The 17076-nt window shown below is 52.3% G+C and overlaps 6 protein-coding genes across 6 annotated transcripts; 2 read left to right on the top strand and 4 right to left on the bottom strand.

Moving 5' to 3' along the window:
- Window positions 1-491: 491 nt before the first annotated feature.
- Window positions 492-1122, bottom strand: BJX67DRAFT_376799 (uncharacterized protein; the record flags this gene model as incomplete). Its single annotated transcript, XM_071031952.1, has 3 exons — window positions 492-875; window positions 923-976; window positions 1030-1122. 3 exons carry the CDS (start codon window positions 1120-1122, stop codon window positions 492-494), a joined length of 531 nt encoding a protein of 176 aa, XP_070890927.1.
- Window positions 1123-1470: 348 nt separating this feature from the next.
- drs1 (putative ATP-dependent RNA helicase DRS1) lies at window positions 1471-4259 on the bottom strand. Its single transcript, XM_071027852.1, has 2 exons — window positions 2296-4259; window positions 1471-2246 (listed from the first exon to the last, which is right to left on the bottom strand). The coding sequence occupies exons 1-2, from the start codon at window positions 4126-4128 to the stop codon at window positions 1545-1547; spliced, it is 2535 nt and encodes an 844-aa protein (XP_070890926.1). The 5' UTR covers window positions 4129-4259; the 3' UTR covers window positions 1471-1544.
- Window positions 4260-4375: 116 nt separating this feature from the next.
- On the bottom strand, window positions 4376-5407 carry BJX67DRAFT_341084 (GNAT family N-acetyltransferase). Its single transcript, XM_071027851.1, has 2 exons — window positions 4474-5407; window positions 4376-4415 (listed from the first exon to the last, which is right to left on the bottom strand). Exon 1 carries the CDS (start codon window positions 5353-5355, stop codon window positions 4699-4701), a length of 657 nt encoding a protein of 218 aa, XP_070890925.1. The 5' UTR covers window positions 5356-5407; the 3' UTR covers window positions 4376-4415; window positions 4474-4698.
- Window positions 5408-7777: 2370 nt separating this feature from the next.
- Window positions 7778-8814, top strand: BJX67DRAFT_341082 (ADP-ribosylation factor-like protein 2). The gene is made up of 6 exons (XM_071027850.1): window positions 7778-7899; window positions 7958-8068; window positions 8125-8141; window positions 8194-8339; window positions 8433-8513; window positions 8570-8814. The coding sequence occupies exons 1-6, from the start codon at window positions 7841-7843 to the stop codon at window positions 8699-8701; spliced, it is 546 nt and encodes a 181-aa protein (XP_070890924.1). The 5' UTR covers window positions 7778-7840; the 3' UTR covers window positions 8702-8814.
- Window positions 8815-8830: 16 nt separating this feature from the next.
- On the bottom strand, window positions 8831-15041 carry BJX67DRAFT_94359 (putative AMP binding domain protein). Its single transcript, XM_071035647.1, has 6 exons — window positions 14759-15041; window positions 14663-14685; window positions 10861-14588; window positions 10605-10814; window positions 9953-10556; window positions 8831-9906 (listed from the first exon to the last, which is right to left on the bottom strand). Exons 1-6 carry the CDS (start codon window positions 14816-14818, stop codon window positions 9042-9044), a joined length of 5490 nt encoding a protein of 1829 aa, XP_070890923.1. The 5' UTR covers window positions 14819-15041; the 3' UTR covers window positions 8831-9041.
- A 650-nt stretch (window positions 15042-15691) lies between these two features.
- Window positions 15692-17045, top strand: BJX67DRAFT_341075 (40S ribosomal uS7 domain-containing protein). The gene is made up of 3 exons (XM_071027849.1): window positions 15692-16034; window positions 16229-16412; window positions 16484-17045. The coding sequence occupies exons 1-3, from the start codon at window positions 15721-15723 to the stop codon at window positions 16799-16801; spliced, it is 816 nt and encodes a 271-aa protein (XP_070890922.1). The 5' UTR covers window positions 15692-15720; the 3' UTR covers window positions 16802-17045.
- Window positions 17046-17076: the final 31 nt, after the last annotated feature.

Below are 17076 nucleotides of genomic sequence, written 5' to 3'. Positions count from 1 at the left end.
TGGTGACCGAACGCCAGCTAGACAAGCGCCGTCATGCGAATCTCTACAGCCCCAAACCCACTCAACTCCCTCCCATCAAACCACCCCCGAAACGTCGTAATCCCAATATACGTCGCCCCTCCTCCACCCTCCGCAGGCGCAATCTCCCGGTCCTCCCGGACGCATCGCACGCGTAACAGTCCCCGCCCCTCAACACCGACCTCCCAATCGAGTGGGTACGGCGTCGAACGACGAGACGGGGACGAGCGTGTGCGGCGCAAGTCGATTCCTAAGCCGGGTGTTTGCGCTCCGGCTCCAGAAAACAGGGTCGTAGCTATCGACGAGCGGGGCGAAGAGGACGAGGTCGCTATTTTCGAAATAGAGGCTGAAGAAGATGGAGTTGCCGTTTCAGAGCTCCGAGGCGCCCCAGACGCGGTCGTACCAGGTTAGTGAGTTGGACCCGTTGATCTGGACGGTCTCTCTCTCGTTTTCGTTTTCGTCGGGGATTGTGATCATTCCCGTTGTTTCATCGCCGGAAATGCCCAGTTGTACATGATTCCATCGACGTAGTTATACGCGCCTGTCCCGTCGTAATAAAACGCGGGCGTTGTCGCATGCAACGTGATATTAAATTCCACGCCCTCTCGAGAACTATACAACCTCATCTGGCTTGTTTTATCGGCACTCACACCTGAGATTTCGTACCCCGGTATGGAGAAATTAAAGGTCTCAAGGTGTGTATCCGTGAATGTGGCCGGATAGAAGTACATCCATCTCTCGTCTGTCGATAGGTCGAGGATGGAGACGCCGTACGTGGAGATAGACTGGGAGTCGAGAATGCCGGAGACGAGGAAGTATTGGCGGGAATCGCTGGTGGCATTGGCGTTAGGGGTTTCCTGTGTGAGGAAGGAGGTTGCCCCCAGACGCCTGTTATCGGGGCGACGCTGTAGGGGAGGGTTTGGGTGTTGTAGATGTCGAAGAGGACGGGGATGCGGGTCTTCAACTTTGGTTAGTATGCTGTATGAGAGGGCTTGGGGCGAGGAGGCTTACGTCGGTAATGGCGTTGGTGTTGTCTGAGGTGAACATATAGCCCAGACAGAGGGACACGTAGAGCCCTATGTTGAAAGTGATAAGTAGGATCATTGTGAGATACAAGGCCTTAACTAACAGTGCTCAACCAGAGTAGGAGATAATGCGATTCAAAATAGACAGACTCAGCTCCAGCATCCAGGGGTATATGCTCACAGTCCTCCCCGGGTTGGGGGGGACGAGCAGCCTCATTCTCATGATTGTCATCTGATCTCGGAATCGACGAGAAGACACAGCTGTCATGGCTTTGACGGGGTGGGCGCTATGCCTTGTTACGCTGTGTCCGTTGTTTGAATTGGGGTTTCCTGGGATGAATTGATTGCGCGGGTTTGTACTTCCGTAGTGGTATCTTGATCCAGATTGAATGCGTCGTGTACTCGTGTAGTCTAGCCCTAACTGCTATCATCAATAATGCAATCTTCTGCGATAAGTATTATATTGGTATGTTCAGCTCCCAATGCTATAGTCAATTCAGATCACTTTCTCCCCTTCGCCTTCGCCTTCCCTTTCCCCTTCCCCTTGCCCTTCTTACCCACATTCGGGTCCTCACGCTCAATCTTGCTCTTCTTCCGCCCCAGCTGTCCCTCCTTGCGCAGTCGTGCATCATCCAACCGCTTCTTATCTTTATTACTGAGCTTCGCCTTCTCCTTCTTCGAAAACCCATTCAATTCCGTCGCCCCCGTCTTCTTGGCAACCCGCTTCTCCCGTTCCGTCTCAAACCACGTCCGCTTCGGCCGCGACTTAATCTCCGCCTCGTGCTTGATCAGATTCTCGCTCTTCGTCACCTGCATCTCCGCCTGCGACAGCTGCTTCTCGAGTTTCTCCTCCTCCAGCACCTCCTCAATCTCCTCGGCCAGCTCCTCCGCCTTCGCGGCCCACTCATCCGCGACAGCGACGTCGACAACCCGGCTGACGATCTTCGCGCCCTGCGCTTTTCCAGCCTTCACGGCCGCCTTGACGATCTTGCGGTCTGGCTCTGCCGCGATGGTACAGGCTCGACCAGAGCGGCCAGCACGCGCTGTACGACCGACACGGTGGACGTAGATTTCGTGGCTTTGCGGGGCTTCGTAGTTGATTACTGTTTCAACGCCCTTGATGTCGAGACCACGGGAGGCCAAGTCCGTCGCGAGGAGGAAGTCGGCTTTGCCGTCTCGGAAGCTTTCGACGGATTTGATGCGCTGACAATTAGTTGTGAAGTGAGAAATTAGGTGGCGAAGGACGGTTTACCTGTTCTTGACTCATACTACCGTGAAGCTCTGCAGCTTTCAGCCCAAGTAACCCAAATACAATCCGTACGCGGTGCGCCTCGCGCTTCTGCCGGAAGAAGACAATCACGCGGCCCGTGTAGACCTGTTTACAGAGGTGGAGGAGGTATCCCAGCCGTTTATCCTCACGGCCCGGTCGTAGGCGGACGAATTCCTGAACTAGCGTCACGGCGGTATTCTTCTTCGAGTCAACCATCAGCCGAACGGGGCGGTTCAGACCGACGCGGATCAGCTTATCGACGGAATCGGTCATTGTCGCAGAGAAAAGCATTGTCTGGCGGGACTTCGGGATCGTGGTGAGGATCTCGTTCAGCTCGTCTGCGAAACCGTCTTCGAGCATGCGGTCCGCCTCGTCTAGAACTAAGATCTCAAGCGTGTCCACGGTGAAGCTTGCGGAGTTGCGCATGTGGTCGATGAAACGACCGGGGGTGGCGATGATCACGTCGGGTCGTCGCTTCAGGATGTTCTCTTGCTCGCGCAGGCTGAAACCACCGACGAGCTGACAGAATGTAACGTCCGTGTAGGTCGCGAGCTTCGTGGCGACATTGTAGCATTGGACCGCCAGTTCACGGGTGGGCATGAGGATAGCAACACGGCTCGTCGGGACTTTTCGAGGTCGGAAGAGGAGGCGTTCAAGGATCGGAACGACAAACGCAGCTGTCTTTCCTGAACCAGTCACGGCACTACCGACAATATCTTTGCCGAGTAAAGCCACGGGAATCGTCTTCTGCTGGATCGGCGTGGGATTGCTGAAGTTCACCGCAGCAAGTCCACGGAGGATGGGTCGGGACAGGTTGAATTCCTGGAATGACCGCTTCGAGCCGTTGGCTGGAGTCTCGGTCTTTTCTTCAGGTGCGAAGAAGGCCTTGCGCTTTGCCTCTTCCTCGGCGTCGACTTCGCTTTCCGCATCCGACTCGGCCTCTGAGCCCATGTCGTCAGGATGTTGAACCGGTGTAGCGACAGAGTCGTCATCAGAGGCAGCCTCGTCGTCACTGTCCTGTTCGTCCTCACCCTCCTCAGAATCCGAACCATGCCCCTCCCCTTCCGAGCCGGTCTCATCCTCCCCATCGGCTCCCATCCCAAACCCATCCTTCGCAAGGAGCTCATCATCATCGAAGTCCACTGACATATCATCACCCCCCTCCTCGTCATCGTCACTCTCATCTTCGCTCGCCACCTTACCCTTCTTTTGTTTCTTGGCATCCAGCTCGTCCTTCTTCGCCTTCCGCCTCGAAATGATATCATCAATATCAACCGCCTTCTTATCCCCTCCTTTCCTCCCCTCCGCCTCTTTCCCTCCATCGTTCCCACCCCATCCATCAAACCCCTCAACAACCTCATTCGCAACACCTCCAACATCAAACTCGAACTCTGAGTCTAGCGCACCGTCGTCCTCGCCCTCGTCTCCCTCGGAATCTTCTTCGTCCTCATCCCCTCCAGACCCTTGATCCAGATCCTCTTGCGCAGACACCAACTTCCCACCCTTCTTAACCCTCTTAACCCCTTTCTTCCCTTGTTTCCCCTGCTTCGACTCCTGCTGTTGTTCAAGCTGTTTAACCTTCTTATTCGCCCCGCTACTCCCCTTCCCCGAAACGGCCTCTGCTGTATCTCGCTTGCGCTTCTTATTCGTCGTGGTCGTGGTCGTAGACTTCACGGCGGAAATTTCGTCGCCCGCGCCATTTTCTTCACCGGCGTCATCGTCGAATGGAGGGATATTCTCGTCGTCGGATATCGTCAGGACGAAATTGTCGTCCTCTTTCGCGGCGGACCACTTTTTGGATGTCGTGGGTGCCATTCTGGAGGTAGCTTGTGAAATTGGTGGGAAGAAATTGGAAATGGGTTTTAGGAAAAGAAAAGGGAACTGTCCACTCTCCTGATCCCCCACAAGCTCCGTCGTGTCTTCTCGTTCCTCCGCGACAGAAAATATCCCATCGGGGAAAAAAAAAGTTCAATCGCGAGGCGGTGGGGAAAGTAAATCGGGCAGAAAACCTTCATTCAACAAACAACGACAGACCGCTCTCCGGACTCTCTTTTGGCATCCGAACTCGTTGATTCAAGAGGTTCAAACTAAAGTACATTCTGGTAAGGGGAAATGCCTATCCATATCCATTCCGTCCCCGAGCTGAATCCGATGTCAAAGTACAACTGCCCTCACGATGTCAAATTATATTCATTTTCTTCTCCATTTTGGTCTCGTTCCCACTGACTCTTAAGAACCTCTGCCGACGTGCTTTTCGATCTCATTTGCCTTTTGAGTCTATGGTTCCCAAGTATTTGACTGGCTGTAGCCGACATTACGCACAAGGTAGGCGACATTCACGCTGGCAAGTTAGACTTTATCATCCGAAGGAATGAGTTCCAAAACTTACAACTTGTTCCACTTCACACGAACACCTCTGAGCAAACCCTGTTCCTCAAACTCAGCGTGCTCTGCAAGCCACTTCTTTACCCTCTTGTGCTCAGCGATCTCCCTGTCCTCTATGTAACAGAGCGTGAATACCAGCCTGCCCAGCCGGCGTCTACCGCCAGGAAAGTATGCTCCACGATCATCAATGTTGGCTTCGAATTGGTATCCACTTTTTGGCACGTACGTGGGATCGCAGACTTCGAGCAGCTTGTCGAGAAGACATTTTCCGATACCTTGATTGGTATGCCCGTCCTTAACATACAGCTCCAGTTCTGCCGTGTTGCGGCAGGCGAGGTGCGTACTATCGAACTCTCTTGCGAGCGCGTAACCTAGGATTCTTTCAGGTCCCTTGGATGTTACGCTACGGCGTTGAATCGCAACAATGAAAGGTAGGTTGGCACTGCGGCACGTCTCAATGCGCTGGCGAACTTCTTCAGGGTCAAGGTCTCTGGTGTTGGGACTGCAAACGGAGTTCCTGGCATACCAGTCGTAGATTGTTTGGAGCTCTGGGACGTCTTTATCTTCGACAGGCCGGAGATAAATGTTGGCTATTGGGCTACTTGGGCTTCTCAAGCGCGGGCTCTGCAAGGCCTCTAGCTGCGCCCTGCGGTTCATCTCCCTTCGATGATGCTCCGCTTCCGCCGCTTTTTTGCAGTGTAGGACGAGGTTATAGGCGTAACCTGCAGCAGTCTCATGCGCGTGGTGCCGCGCCTTCCTGTCGCTAGGCTGCAGAAGAGTCTCGTAGTTGCGCATGTCCAAAATGAACATCGAGGTCTCGCCATCCGCATGAGCTGTACCGTCGAAGAAGGCTTGATGGTAGATATCCACGAGACACTTTCTTTGAATGGTGTCATCCAGCCAACATTGGAACTGCGCACGGTAATGGTCTCTGTCAAGAATTTCGCGCGGACAATATTCCCAGTCCACAATATACTTATCGGCCCAGTCATGGGTTTGTATCAATCGACGGTCTCTGGGACGCTTCGCAACGTCCAACTCCATCTCGCGGCGAGGCTTTGAGATCTTCGCTATTGTCTTCTTATGATCGTTGTTGGCAACCGGTGAAAGAACGATATTCTCATCCGCCAGGGTTGGAAAAGCCCTCGGAGTCTTTTTGTAGAATTCTCTGTAGAGGTCCAGTCGGGCTTCCATGGTGGCTTTGAGTAGGGTTGGATCCTTATCGCTTACTGTGTCTGAGAACACATGTAAGGTCCCAGGAAGGTGCCTGTAATCAGGGATATTGTCCTGGGGAACCAGACGAGTTTTCCCAATGTCGTGGTATACCGCCGAGAAACGATCAGTTCCTGGTCCGTCTCTGCATTTAGGAAGCATCTCGGGGCTAGCCGTCTGCACGTTATCATCAAGACGGGCTCTGTGAGCGTTCACCACGATCTCCTTCCGCAAGCGCTCGAGCTCGGCTGCCTCGTCTTCAATCAAATAGTCGCGACGGTTTTCTTTGGGTATGGTGACACCCTTCTGCCAATCACCGTCCTCTTGTCCGGATTCTTCGCTCTTGATTCCCTCGTATTTGTTCACATCTAGAGAGTCTGAGAATGGCTCCATGCTGTTTTGGGCACGAGAATAACGGTGTTCCACGGAGAGATTTGATCCATCTTGAGTTGATGTGTTGTTCGGTTTGGATCCGCCTCGAGGGGGGCAAACGATTTCGTCCGTCTCGTCAGAGTCCGGCATTTTAGCTGGCGCCTGTGTTTCTACTGCTCAGTATTAGCGTCAGTCACTTCTTATCATACCGAAGAGAACAGATACTTACCAGGTGTAATGACGATCCGAGGAATGTTAAGGCAGATGTCCTCGAGAACACTTGGTTGGCTGGGTGCTGAAGGCGAACTCGGAATGAATTCGTTTGCAAGAGGGGAAGAAATCTGAGGCGCGTGCGCAAGATGGACTTTATGAGGATTTGACTGCGCAGGTGGAGTAGAAACAGCCGCACTCTTTTCAGGGTCAACGCGAGGTATCGAAAGCGCTTTCGGTGCGAGAGGCACAGGGGGAGTAGTAACACGGTTCGGGGATTCGTCGCAAATCTTTGGGGTCAGCTCGCTCGTATGAGTTCCAATGCGTCTTTTCGATAAATCCTCCTCGAGTGTGAGAGGAATACAGGGAGGAGGACGATCTTGCCTTTGCGTGGATTTGACTCGATTGGAAGAAGTGGAAGGAGCGGAAGTGAGAGCGCGGAAATTGTTGGAGGTTGTGTTCACTGCCATAGCAGGTGAAAAGGCTCCCTCTACTTTGGGATCTGAAGAGATGATGCCCTCAAATCCAGGCTTCGAGCTCCCAACCCCTGTGTTCTGGTCCTCCGGGAGAGAAGGTATCTTGCCAGAAGCAGGAGCGTCTTTCACTTGAATATCTTCAAGGGCCGGCTTAATTTCAAGAGTGCTCTTGAAGGCTTTCTCAGTAGGCGAGCTTGGAGGAGACCTGTACTTGTTTGAAAACTGCTCATTGTTGAACAGAACCTCTTTGGCTGACTTCATCCTACGCCAGAGGTCCGGATTGTCACAGTCCACTGGATCAGCCATGAAGCTTTTTAGGTAGGATACCCTATTTAGAAAGAGACGGTATTAGTTACTACCTTTGTACAAGCATCCAGATATACTTACCTTGATAAAGTATGTGAATGGAGATGGGATATCAAGTCTGGATAATAAAGCTATTCTTGATGTCTAGAGAGTAATGATCGATAGAAGAAGAGAAACACCAAAACTCGGGAATTATATAGGAAAGTCTAAGCGAGGTTGGCACAGTTTGCATGAGCATACACAGTGAATAACTCTTGAAAAGAGTAAAAAAGTTTGTATCAGGTCTAGCGTGTGCATACTACCAAGTGAATCAGTGAATTCCAGCAACACTTCAACGGCAAGGACCAATAAACAACAAAGTGAGATGGCTGGAATGAAGTGGCAAAGCAAACATATTCACAATGAAGCTCAGATTCCAGCTCCAAGCCTGGGCTGAGCTCTGAGTTGGAAATTGATGCCCCCAACGTCGAAGGGTTTCATCTTCCAGCGCGATGGGTCAACACTGTCTGACTCTCCCTCCACAACAACCGCCAAGAAGAGATTGCAGGACAATCCTCCCCGTCAAGATGCTCTCAATTCTCCGAAAAGCGAGGCTAAAGGATAAGGAGATGCGAATCCTGATGCTGTATGCTTTTCTCGACTCTGAAACCCCCGCCGATTGAAGTCACACTGACAACCACCAGCGGTCTCGACAACGCAGGAAAGACAACGATCGTCAAACAGATCATGAACGAAGATGTCACGACAGTAAGCCCAACGCTGGGCTTTATCATAAAGACAATAGATTTCGACGGGTACTTCAAGTCTTATTCCTTTTTCAACCCGGGAAAAGCGCTGATTTCGTCTCCAGGTACAGGTTAAACATCTGTGGGGTTCCTCCAGGACGATACGTTCTCTGTCCCTCGCTAACAATCCGTAGGGGACGTTGGCGGCCAGAAAACGCTCCGTTCATACTGGAAAAATTACTTCGAAAAGACAGATACGCTCGTTTGGGTTGTCGATGCAACGGATCGACTGCGAGTCGACGATTGTCGCGATGAGCTTGCTGGGCTTCTGCTTGAAGAGGTATGTGCAGCTCCACACCGTTAAAAAAAAAAAAAAAAAAAAAAAAAAAAAAAAAAAAAGGTTGGTCGACTGTGGCTGACCACCGTCGCATAGCGCTTAATGGGCGCGAGTCTTCTGGTTTTCTTAAACAAAACTGATGTCCAGGGGTGTATGACTGAAGATGAGGTCCGAGAAGTGAGTACCCTTTGCCTGTCTTCTTTCCAGGATACGATGTCTCATGCCGACAACAGCGTCTCTCACTGGATTCGATCAAGACCCACAAATGGACTATACTACCTTGTAGCGCGATTACGGGAGCAAATCTACGAGACGGTTTGAGCTGGGTGGTGCAGGACGCGAAGGATAGATTGTTTCTCTATTAGTCGTGTGCGCCCATTGTGGAGGTGGGTGTCTACAACATATATATAAGTAACAAAGCTACGATGCTCAGAGGTAACTAATGCCAAACTCAAATAATACTCTGGTCCTCAACAAATTACGGCATGCTCCAATATCTCGAAGAATAATCATTGACTCTAGTAGGGTTCTCGAATGTTTATCACCGGGTATGTATGTACAAGGCAAATGGGGAGTGAATGCGCGATCAATTTCGGAATCAAACATGGCTCACGTAGCAGGGCTGGAAGCGAAGGGAGTGAATTCATTGGGCTATGCAATCTGTGCAAAAGGAAAAGGAAACCAAGTACAGAGATTACCCAGTGATTATATCATGTTTTTGTGGGCACCTTCCTGGCCGCGTGCATCGCCTCCATCGAACGCGGACTGATACATTAGCGCTTCCTGCGGCCAGTCCCCTCTGTCGTCGTATGCCCTTGGCTCGGGGTTCGCGTGGTAGGAATCAGAACGAGGCGGGAATTCGGGACCGTGGTGGAAGTCTTGTTGCTGTTCTGGCCGATCACGGTAGGGGAGGGTCTCTGTCGCGGTGGCGGGTATTGTCTGCTGAGAAGCTGGAGCTGTGGTTGTGGAGTGTCCCCATTCACCGAAGTCGAAACTGAAATTGCGACTGTGGCCAGACGGGGGATCATTGCTTGGCGGGTACGGGTTCCCGTTATTTCCGTAGGTAGTCTCTGGTCGAGAGTTCGGCTCGGAGATCTGAGGTACCTCAGGAATGGTCGCCGCAGTGGAGCTGTTGACCAAGGTCAAAGACGGATCTGCTGGCTCTTCCTCTAGAACCGGAGCCGCAGCGGGAGAGCGAGGTACAACTGGTTCCTCGGGCACAAGGGTGGACAGTCGCGTGCTGTGCCCCATGAGGCTCCCTGGCTTCGAACCCTTGCTCACGCGCTGTTGAGGACCACCTCCAAATTCAGGGCCTTCTGTCTCACGAATGCTGAATTGGGCTATCGTCCGTAGTTTCCTGGTCACCCACGACGCGAGCACCTTACCGCGCTGTTTCTCGCCTAGCCTGGAGCGGGGGAAGTCTCCGTGAGAGACGAAAGCTACAATATCTGCCACGACCTGATGCCCATTAAGGACAGCATTGACAATGACTGGGACGAGAGACGCTAAATACGCCTTTCTCGTCACCTCAACTACCACCACGATCATCCCGCCAGCTTGGAACACAGCACTGCAGAGGTTAGCGGACGAATTGTCGAGACGCGAAGCGCACTTACCATCCGCCAGTCACGATGTTCCGGTGGCACCTCTCGACCGAGGCTTCAATATCCATAGGGAAATGGTTCAACCCATTGACTTCGAAAGTCTCTCCAATCCCCCCAAGTACGAAAAGCACTTGCATCTCAACTGGTTGCCCCCCCGGGCCGATTGGTCTGGTCACCGTGTGAAGGAAGCCCAGATCGCCAGTCCGTACAAATGCGACGTTAGGATCACCGTCCACAATTCGGCCGTTGAAACGCTCCAGATCAAACTCTTGCTTAGAGCCGTAGAATGACTTGGCACACGCGTCCGACTGTATCCAAATCTCTCCGTATTCACCCACCTGAGAGAGAGTGCACGTTTCCGGGTTAACGATTGCGATCTGCGTGTTCACCGGCACCATACCCGAGTCCTGTAGACCGAGCGCCGTCGGGTCTGAGTCAGGGTCCACCGGAACGATAAGACCGCGGCGTAGAGCGCGGAGATCCAGCCACACTTCGACAGGATCAATACACATATACGACCTGGTAACAACCATCGGGTTTAAGGCGTGAGAGTAAACTATATTGATAGCCGTCCGGTCCAAATTAGCCCCTGCGAAGTGAAGCCGCACCTTTTGGTCTGCGATAGTTAGACATAGTCACTGGTAATTGCTCTTGGGTGACGTACAAATATCAACACGTGGCCGGCCATCCGCGGATATCATCAAGTTTTTCAGTTCTTGGAGCTGGAAGCCCTTCCCAGGCATGGAACTGATGGCATAGTCCAGCATTTGGCTGGTAGCATACGTGTCTTTGATCTTATACCGAGATAGGGCGAGGAAGAGCGTCAAAGGGTTTTGGGCGAAATCCACAGGCGAAACCAGGTATGTCGGTGCCCCTAAGCAAGTCAACACTGCGTTAGCCTGATTTTAGGATATACTCACCAACATATACACCCATAAGACAGGTATGGAGGAACCCTAGACCCAGAGTACTCCGGACGCTGCCCAGCACTGGCCGTGAGCTAGTCATCTGGCACGTCTCTTTCTGCACCTTGCACATTCCCATGATAGTATCGTGGCCAATTGAAACGGAGATCCTGCGTTGATCCGGCGTCCAGTATGTCCATACCATAGCCGGCTGGTTCGCCTTGAGCCATGTCTCCTTCACAGTGAAGCCAAGCTCTTTACAACTGTGAGATTGTTTCGAGGCTTTATTGGTGTTATATATGGCCGGGACACCGATACGGAGGACCTGCGCAGATTGTTTGATGTGCTGAGAAACGAGTTTCTGCCGCATAACATGGTCAACATCGCTGTTGACAATGATAGCCTTGACATGAAAGTCGCTGATGACATGGAGGAATGCAGGAGCATCCTCCGATAGACGGTTTTGGTCAATAGGAGCAATGGGGATGGCAATCACACCCAGGCAGAAGCAGGCATGAACCGCGTAAACATATTCTTCCGAATGTGTATACATCAGAATCACATGGTCGCCTGGACGAAGTTTGACCTTGTTCTTCAGGTATGTCGCTGCAGCAGCAACTTTTAGGTCGAACTTCTTCCAAGTAATCCCCTTTCCTTCCTTGCCGCGGGCATCGATTGAACAGTAGGCTAATTCCTCCGCCTGTCGAGATACACGCCAGTGCAACAGGTCGACAATAGTGGAGAAATTGTTAAGCGGTGTCGACGTCCGATCATCCATAACCACGTCACGGTAGTCAACTCCCGAGTACTGCTTCTCCAGATGTTCGAGCATGTTTTGTCTGGCCTCGAGAGCCAGAGGCGACCAAATACCGCCAACTGGATCAACACCGACAGGTAGGTTCATGACTGATCGTCCAACGCCAAATTTGACGTGAACACAAGGCAAAGTCCCGGCGTCAAAATCCTTCCGGCAAAGCATGTTCCCAATCTCTTGCCTCCCGTTTTTGATCACGCGGGGAAGGGTGTTCGGAGCCGTTAGCATGACGCAAAACACTCTCAGATGATGCTCTTGGTAAAGAACCTCCATGCACCTTTCTGCAAGAGATTCAAGGAGTGCTGAGTCCAGCTGCCGCGGAGGGCCGCCAGACGTTGTTGGTGCCGTTGAAGCTGCATATGACTCGAGGACGACAATTGGAAGATGTTCTTCATTGACAAACACGTCAAAAGCCGTACAGTCATGTATCTTGGGAATATTCTTCAAAATGCTGACGACAAGATGCTGGACGAAGAAGTAGCGGTGTTCCGTGACCTCCTGTCCATGTTCCACCCACTCGACCTTTTGTCGGATTCGATCTTCATATAAACCAAGCACAAAGATCTTGCCTTCGATTACGCAACCTAGCAAGCCGGTTCTGAGGAATTCTGGCTCCACCAGAATGGGTGTTGGATTACCTTCCTCAAATTTGTAAGGTCGTGCGTGGAAGATGGCTTCTGTGTGTTTCGGTAAAGCCCAGAAACCACCAGACAGAGACGGGGAATCGACCCAGATTTCGCCGACGACGTTCGTCGTACAAAGCAAATTGGTTTCAGGGTCGACGATTGCCAATGTGGCGTCAGGTAGGGGGTAGCCAAAGGCTCCCACACGGACAGCATTGGACATAGTCCCCGCGAACTTTCTGGCGTCGTCACCCATCGCCAACACGACAACCTCGTTGTTCTTCAAGGCTTCTTTATCGAGTAGCACTTCCCCGAGCCCGTCCGCTCCCTGTTCCTGAGAAGCTGGGGCGGACGACCCGCCGCCGAGTAAACTACTCCCGAACCCGCTATTCTCGGACTTGTCGGTTTGCTTCTCTTCAACCTTGGTATCCTGATTTTGAGGAGGGTCCATCTCGTGCGTCAAAGGGCAGCCCATCCGCTCTTCACCTCCAAGCCAATCCCGTACGCTTATCACCATGCCACCATGTTCCGGCAAGCACAGCATTGGCGCGACAATCTGACGGGCCCTTGGATTTCTCATCGGCCGAAGCCACCGGTCTGCAAGAATCTCGTGGAATTCAGAGTCAACGGTGAGAGTATCGATAAGACAAAGTTTGAGGTTAGCAAAATTAGGTTCAGTGCTCTTCTTAAAGTGTCGGGTGGCCATAGGGTCTTGTTGGTAGTTGTAAGCGGTTATCTTCAGCCCGGGGTAATCCGCAGCCATAATGGTTGCTCGGTATTTTGTGATCAGGTGTGCGTAGAGACCCGGGGTTTCCACCGCCCGGTCTTCGAGCCACACGGTTGTGTGGCCCCCATACACCGTAAGCAGGACGCCCAGAATCATACCAATACCCTGCCTAGGATCCAGATAACTGACAATTGTCTCCGCGCGAGAAGGATGTCTCGCGGACGACGGCACGGTTGCGAACATCGCACTCAGACACGCCATCTGATGCATAATGGTCCGGTGGCTCATGACGACACCACGTAGATCTCCTGTTGGAGCGCGCGAAAACTCGATAAAAGCTAAGTCTGGAACGACAAGCGCTGGTATGTCATCCTTCTTTTTGGGATGATAGCTTCCAAATTCATTTGTTTTCCACCATTCTACCCCCCTCGGCCAGTTAAGCTTCTGGGTGGTAATGTCCCTCTGGAAGTTCTTGAGGTTGTTTTCTGTTGTTAGCGCAAGATGCGCTTGCGTCGAAGTGAGAACAAGGTTTAGACTTTGATAGTCTTCAAGACTGTTGATGGGAACAGCGACAACTCCAGCAATGAAACACCCCATAAGGGCCACAGCAAACTCGATGACCTCGGAATCTCGGTATATCAGAGCCACCCGATCTCCCCGATAAAGATTGCTCTTATCACGGATGACCTGGGCGACCTTCTCCGCCCGACTTGCAAGTTTTTCCCAGGTTATTGACGCAATCTCCTTGCCCTTTTGGTCCAAAACCCAGTATGCCGCCTGCTTTCCACAAGTTCGCCCGCGGTGTCTAAGAACAGTGGGGATGTTGTCAAAATTTGACATTGGGGTGTTTTTATCATGAGGGTCGTGCACCGCGAATGGAATATCGCGTGGTTCGAGCGGGAGTAAGTGCTCGACTGCCGGCCCATGCGTAAGCTCAGAGGCAGGAATTAGTGGCGGTGCCATGTTGGCAGTTGGCGAGAAGGCATCCGATTGTGAATAGCGATGGAACCCGCCGCCGTAACTGTCCCTATAATCCTCCTGTTGTTGTCCTGCAAAGTCAGAAAAATATCCTTGCTGAGACTCTAGCATTGTCGACTGCCGCGAAACTCCAGGCGGGGCCATGTCATAGCCCATATTCGGTTCGTCAAAGTCATAATGGGGACCAGCGGGGCTGAAAGCATAGTTTTGGCTCATTAGAGTCGCCGTCCTCGAGTCTTCTTGTCCTAGAGGTCCGGGCGCGGGTTTCGGAAGGAAAAGAGAATCGTATGAGGAGGCTGAGGCTTTGCGGCCGTGGTGAGACACCGCCGCGCCATCCCCGTCAAACGGCGACAGTCCATCACCGCTCACCGTCCGCTCATCTCCGGAATGTACGTTATTGTATGCGCCGTCGTGTCCGCCAGTAAAGGTGTGGGAGGGGCCGGTTGCAGAGTCGGCAGTCGGTGGTCGAATACTAAGAACGGCTGGCGGGGTCCGTCCTGAGTTGGTCATCGATTGGGAAGCACCAGCCGGGTTGTTTGCGAAACCCAGAGCCTCGGAGCCAAGGTACTGTGACAAGAGAAGGGTGCGCCGTTTCTGATAACTTTGCGCCGGTTAGCCCAGAGATTTCGTTGGCATATCAACTCGCACGTGTTGCTCAAACGTATCCGGGCTTACCCTTTCTCTGTAATATCGCCATCCTAAAACAAGCGCGTTAGCCTGCGATCCAGGGAAATACAACTTCCAAGCCTACTAGGCGGGCATGGACCATACCTCAAATTCCCTATCCAAATCCCGCAGAGCGGTCTGAAGCTCTGGGTGCTCCTCCGCCATGTTGGCGAGGTGCCCAAACGAGGGGTTGCAATTCTAGTGAGTGTACTTGCGGGAATGCGGTACCCTCATCGCAGCCCGTTGAGGAACTAGCTTGCCGTGCTTAAGACGAGCCTGCTTCCCAAGTTTGAGTAGTCCTTGCGAATCGGAGAAAGAAGTTCGTTTGGGGATGGTTCACACGAGTTGACACTTCTCCGCGCCAAAAGCCACAGCGTCACCTGCCGGAGTGGCTCAGCTTGCACAGAAGGAATGAGCGCACGGGCCAATTACAGGAGGTCTCGGAAAAAACACCGCCACATCTCCGAGACATGTTTAAGACCATTAAGTCTTGATGATTGGGAGGCTGTTCTGTGTCATCGTGGAAGGCCTCACCACTTCAAGGGTGAGTGATTCTTTCCTTCAGGGCCGCGACTGGAGCTGGGACAAGAAATTTTTTGTATTCCTTAGGATCTCAAGTAAAGACGTTCTCCAATAATGGCCTGCATTGCGCCCGACAAAACAGGAGGCTATCCCAAGCTACGTCACCGTGAAATACTTTGTGAGCAAGACCGAGCAAAACGAGAAAGGCCACCAATTGCTCTCAGAAGAGGCAGAAATGGATTGTCCCATTTGCCAACAAATACATTCACCACCCACTCCGGAACTCGTAGATTGAAAGGAGTTCCGACCGAGAGACACGGCCAAGTTCCAGAAATCGGAACATCAATGAATCCGCGCCAATAAAGCAAACATGGGCATTCTTTCTCAGTATTCGAAGAATGTTCTTTCCTCGAAGAGCCAACAGAGAGGCAAGCAACTTGCTTTGGGAACATTGTAATATGTCACGGGATCAACTAACCAAAGGAGGACTAAGTCTTTAGGTGGGTCCACGGATTGAGAGAGTTTACTCACATGACCTCGATTCAATGATTCGCCCTACCGCCTGCCCTAACCCACCCACAGTGCTAAGCGAAGCGCACCTCAAATCCCAGGAAACATTTCAGCCGAGCGACCGGTATCTCGAAGGTTCAAACCGCGACACCGACCGACACCCAACGAACCCGTCCCTCGACAACAGGTGCATACGGTCCAGAATGTCTGAACACGGAGAAGTCGAGGTCGAGATCCCCGCTGGGGCTTTGAACACCCTGCCCAAGGATGCTCTCGCCGAGCAGGGCACCATCAAGCTCTTCAACAAGTGGAGCTATGAGGATGTTGAGATCAGAGACATCTCCTTGACGTAGGTGCCCCCCTGTTTTTTGGCGATCGAAGAACATATCCGGTGGTTGAATTGCGGTGAATGGCGTTCGGTTGTTCCGGGGGATGGGAGGAACGGTTTTACAGGGGAGAGTATCTGAGCGCGGCGGGCTTTGGGCATAGGAGGACAACAACAATATCGAAGATGAAACCGTGCTGACTTGCAGCTCGCAATAGCGACTACATTCAGATCCGTTCCCCTGTCTACCTCCCTCACACTGCTGGCCGCTATGCCGCCAAGCGCTTCCGCAAGTCTCAGTGCCCCATCGTTGAGCGTCTCACCAACTCCATCATGATGAACGGCCGCAACAACGGAAAGAAGCTCATGGCAGTCCGCATCGTTGCGCACTCTTTTGAGATCGTACGTACACCTGCTATGGCGAATGGGTTGAGCAGGGGAGCAACTGCCAAATACTGACTATGCTTCACCAGATCCACATCATGACCGACCAGAACCCCCTCCAGGTCGCCGTCGACGCCATTGTCAACTGTGGTCCCCGTGAAGACAGCACCCGTATTGGTTCCGCTGGTACTGTCCGTCGCCAGGCCGTCGATGTCTCTCCTCTCCGCCGTGTCAACCAGGCCATTGCCCTCCTGACCATCGGTGCCCGTGAGGCCTCTTTCCGCAACATCAAGAGCATTGCTGAGTGCCTTGCTGAAGAGCTCATCAATGCCGCCAAGGGCTCCTCCAACTCCTACGCTATCAAGAAGAAGGACGAGCTTGAGCGTGTGGCTAAGAGCAACCGATAAATGGTTTTGTTGGGTGTATTCTCCGTTTATGGTCCTGTTTCATGTATACTGGAGTGGACGGGGAGTTTCTGGGACTCAGTCGATTTGCATTCTTCTGCACGACTGTATATACCTGCAGACAGTCGCAGAAGGGAGCAAGCTCCAAAATATGAGTGAATCGGACGGCTTTCTTCTTCAGTAGTTCGGATGCGATCATGAAGACCCTAGTCAATTCTAAATGAAAAATCTATTCCATTTTTTGTGACAGCAGCGGAATTTCTTCCGTCCGCTCGACG

Source organism: Aspergillus lucknowensis, assembly GCF_044049455.1.
Source record: "Aspergillus lucknowensis strain CBS 449.75 chromosome Unknown BJX67scaffold_2, whole genome shotgun sequence".
In the NCBI taxonomy this organism is placed as follows: domain Eukaryota; kingdom Fungi; phylum Ascomycota; class Eurotiomycetes; order Eurotiales; family Aspergillaceae; genus Aspergillus; species Aspergillus lucknowensis.
Note: the sequence above shows the minus strand (reverse complement) of the source record. Positions and strands in the feature narration are given on the sequence as shown.

Coding starts and splice junctions, on each gene's coding strand:
- drs1 (XM_071027852.1), bottom strand. CDS start 4,128: ATGGCACCCACGACATCCAAAAAGTGGTCCGCCGCGAAAGAGGACGAC. Junction 2,247..2,295: donor GTAGTATGAGTCAAGAACAG/GTAAACCGTCCT, acceptor ACTAATTGTCAG/CGCATCAAATCCGTCGAAAG.
- BJX67DRAFT_341084 (XM_071027851.1), bottom strand. CDS start 5,355: ATGAACCGCAGGGCGCAGCTAGAGGCCTTGCAGAGCCCGCGCTTGAGA.
- BJX67DRAFT_341082 (XM_071027850.1), top strand. CDS start 7,841: ATGCTCTCAATTCTCCGAAAAGCGAGGCTAAAGGATAAGGAGATGCGA. Junction 8,340..8,432: donor CTGGGCTTCTGCTTGAAGAG/GTATGTGCAGCT, acceptor ACCGTCGCATAG/CGCTTAATGGGCGCGAGTCT. Junction 8,514..8,569: donor CTGAAGATGAGGTCCGAGAA/GTGAGTACCCTT, acceptor TGCCGACAACAG/CGTCTCTCACTGGATTCGAT.
- BJX67DRAFT_94359 (XM_071035647.1), bottom strand. CDS start 14,818: ATGGCGGAGGAGCACCCAGAGCTTCAGACCGCTCTGCGGGATTTGGAT. Junction 14,589..14,662: donor GGCGATATTACAGAGAAAGG/GTAAGCCCGGAT, acceptor ACCGGCGCAAAG/TTATCAGAAACGGCGCACCC. Junction 10,815..10,860: donor TCTTATGGGTGTATATGTTG/GTGAGTATATCC, acceptor TGACTTGCTTAG/GGGCACCGACATACCTGGTT.
- BJX67DRAFT_341075 (XM_071027849.1), top strand. CDS start 15,721: ATGATTCGCCCTACCGCCTGCCCTAACCCACCCACAGTGCTAAGCGAA. Junction 16,035..16,228: donor ATCAGAGACATCTCCTTGAC/GTAGGTGCCCCC, acceptor AGCTCGCAATAG/CGACTACATTCAGATCCGTT. Junction 16,413..16,483: donor TTGCGCACTCTTTTGAGATC/GTACGTACACCT, acceptor ATGCTTCACCAG/ATCCACATCATGACCGACCA.